The sequence below is a fragment of the Centruroides sculpturatus genome, unplaced genomic scaffold, assembly GCF_000671375.1.
Source record: "Centruroides sculpturatus isolate CEXI.00-Female unplaced genomic scaffold, Cexi_2.0 scaffold3500, whole genome shotgun sequence".
Lineage (NCBI taxonomy): Eukaryota > Metazoa > Arthropoda > Arachnida > Scorpiones > Buthidae > Centruroides > Centruroides sculpturatus.
The window spans coordinates 1-724 of NW_019387585.1; the positions used below are offsets into that span (position 1 = coordinate 1).

The following is a 724-nucleotide window of genomic DNA, read 5'->3' on the forward strand; positions in this document are numbered from 1 at the left end:
CCAGTTCTGACTATCCGCACAGGTTTGTTATAAGTGGACACTACTGCATAAATAATAAGAGAGTAAATGCTTTGATTTAATAATATCATCTTAAGGTTATGTTAAATTTATTTTTTATCCAATAGACATAACTTAGTTATGATTGATTAATTTCATACAAACACATTATTTTTATTTAATAGGAACATGATATTCATGAATCATTAAATGTAAGATGGTCACAAAAGAAGCAGGTCATTCAACTTAGTGAATGTTTAGAATTATTTACAACAACTGAAAAATTAGGTGCTGAAGATCCATGGTATTGTCCCGAATGTAAAAAACATCAACAAGCTACAAAAAAGTTTGATTTATGGTCATTGCCTCAGGTATTAATAATTCATCTCAAACGCTTCTCATATAACCGTTATTGGAGAGATAAAATTGATACTCTTGTAGAATTTCCTGTTAGGTAAGAGTTGTTCTTTTAAAATTAAAATTTCATGTTTAAATAACTTTTTCATAATAATTTATTATTACAGTGGTCTCAATATGGCAAAATATATCATTAATCCTCATCATAATCCTGCTGTTTATGATCTGATTGCAGTAGCCAATCATTATGGTGGAATGGGTGGAGGACATTGTAAGTATTTTAAATATTTACAGTAATAAAATGACCTTACTTACATTTTTATTAAATAATATTTAATATATATATATTAAATATATTAATATTTAATAT

At 26.2% G+C, this 724-nt stretch overlaps 1 protein-coding gene across 1 annotated transcript; it reads left to right on the forward strand.

Moving 5' to 3' along the window:
• Positions 1 to 182: 182 nt before the first annotated feature.
• LOC111616510 (ubiquitin carboxyl-terminal hydrolase 4-like) lies at positions 183 to 625 on the forward strand (the record flags this gene model as incomplete). Its single annotated transcript, XM_023357914.1, has 2 exons — positions 183 to 451; positions 522 to 625. Coding segments are annotated over 2 exons (373 nt in total), but the record flags the coding sequence as incomplete, so codon positions are not given.
• Between the last annotated feature and the right edge of the window lie 99 nt (positions 626 to 724).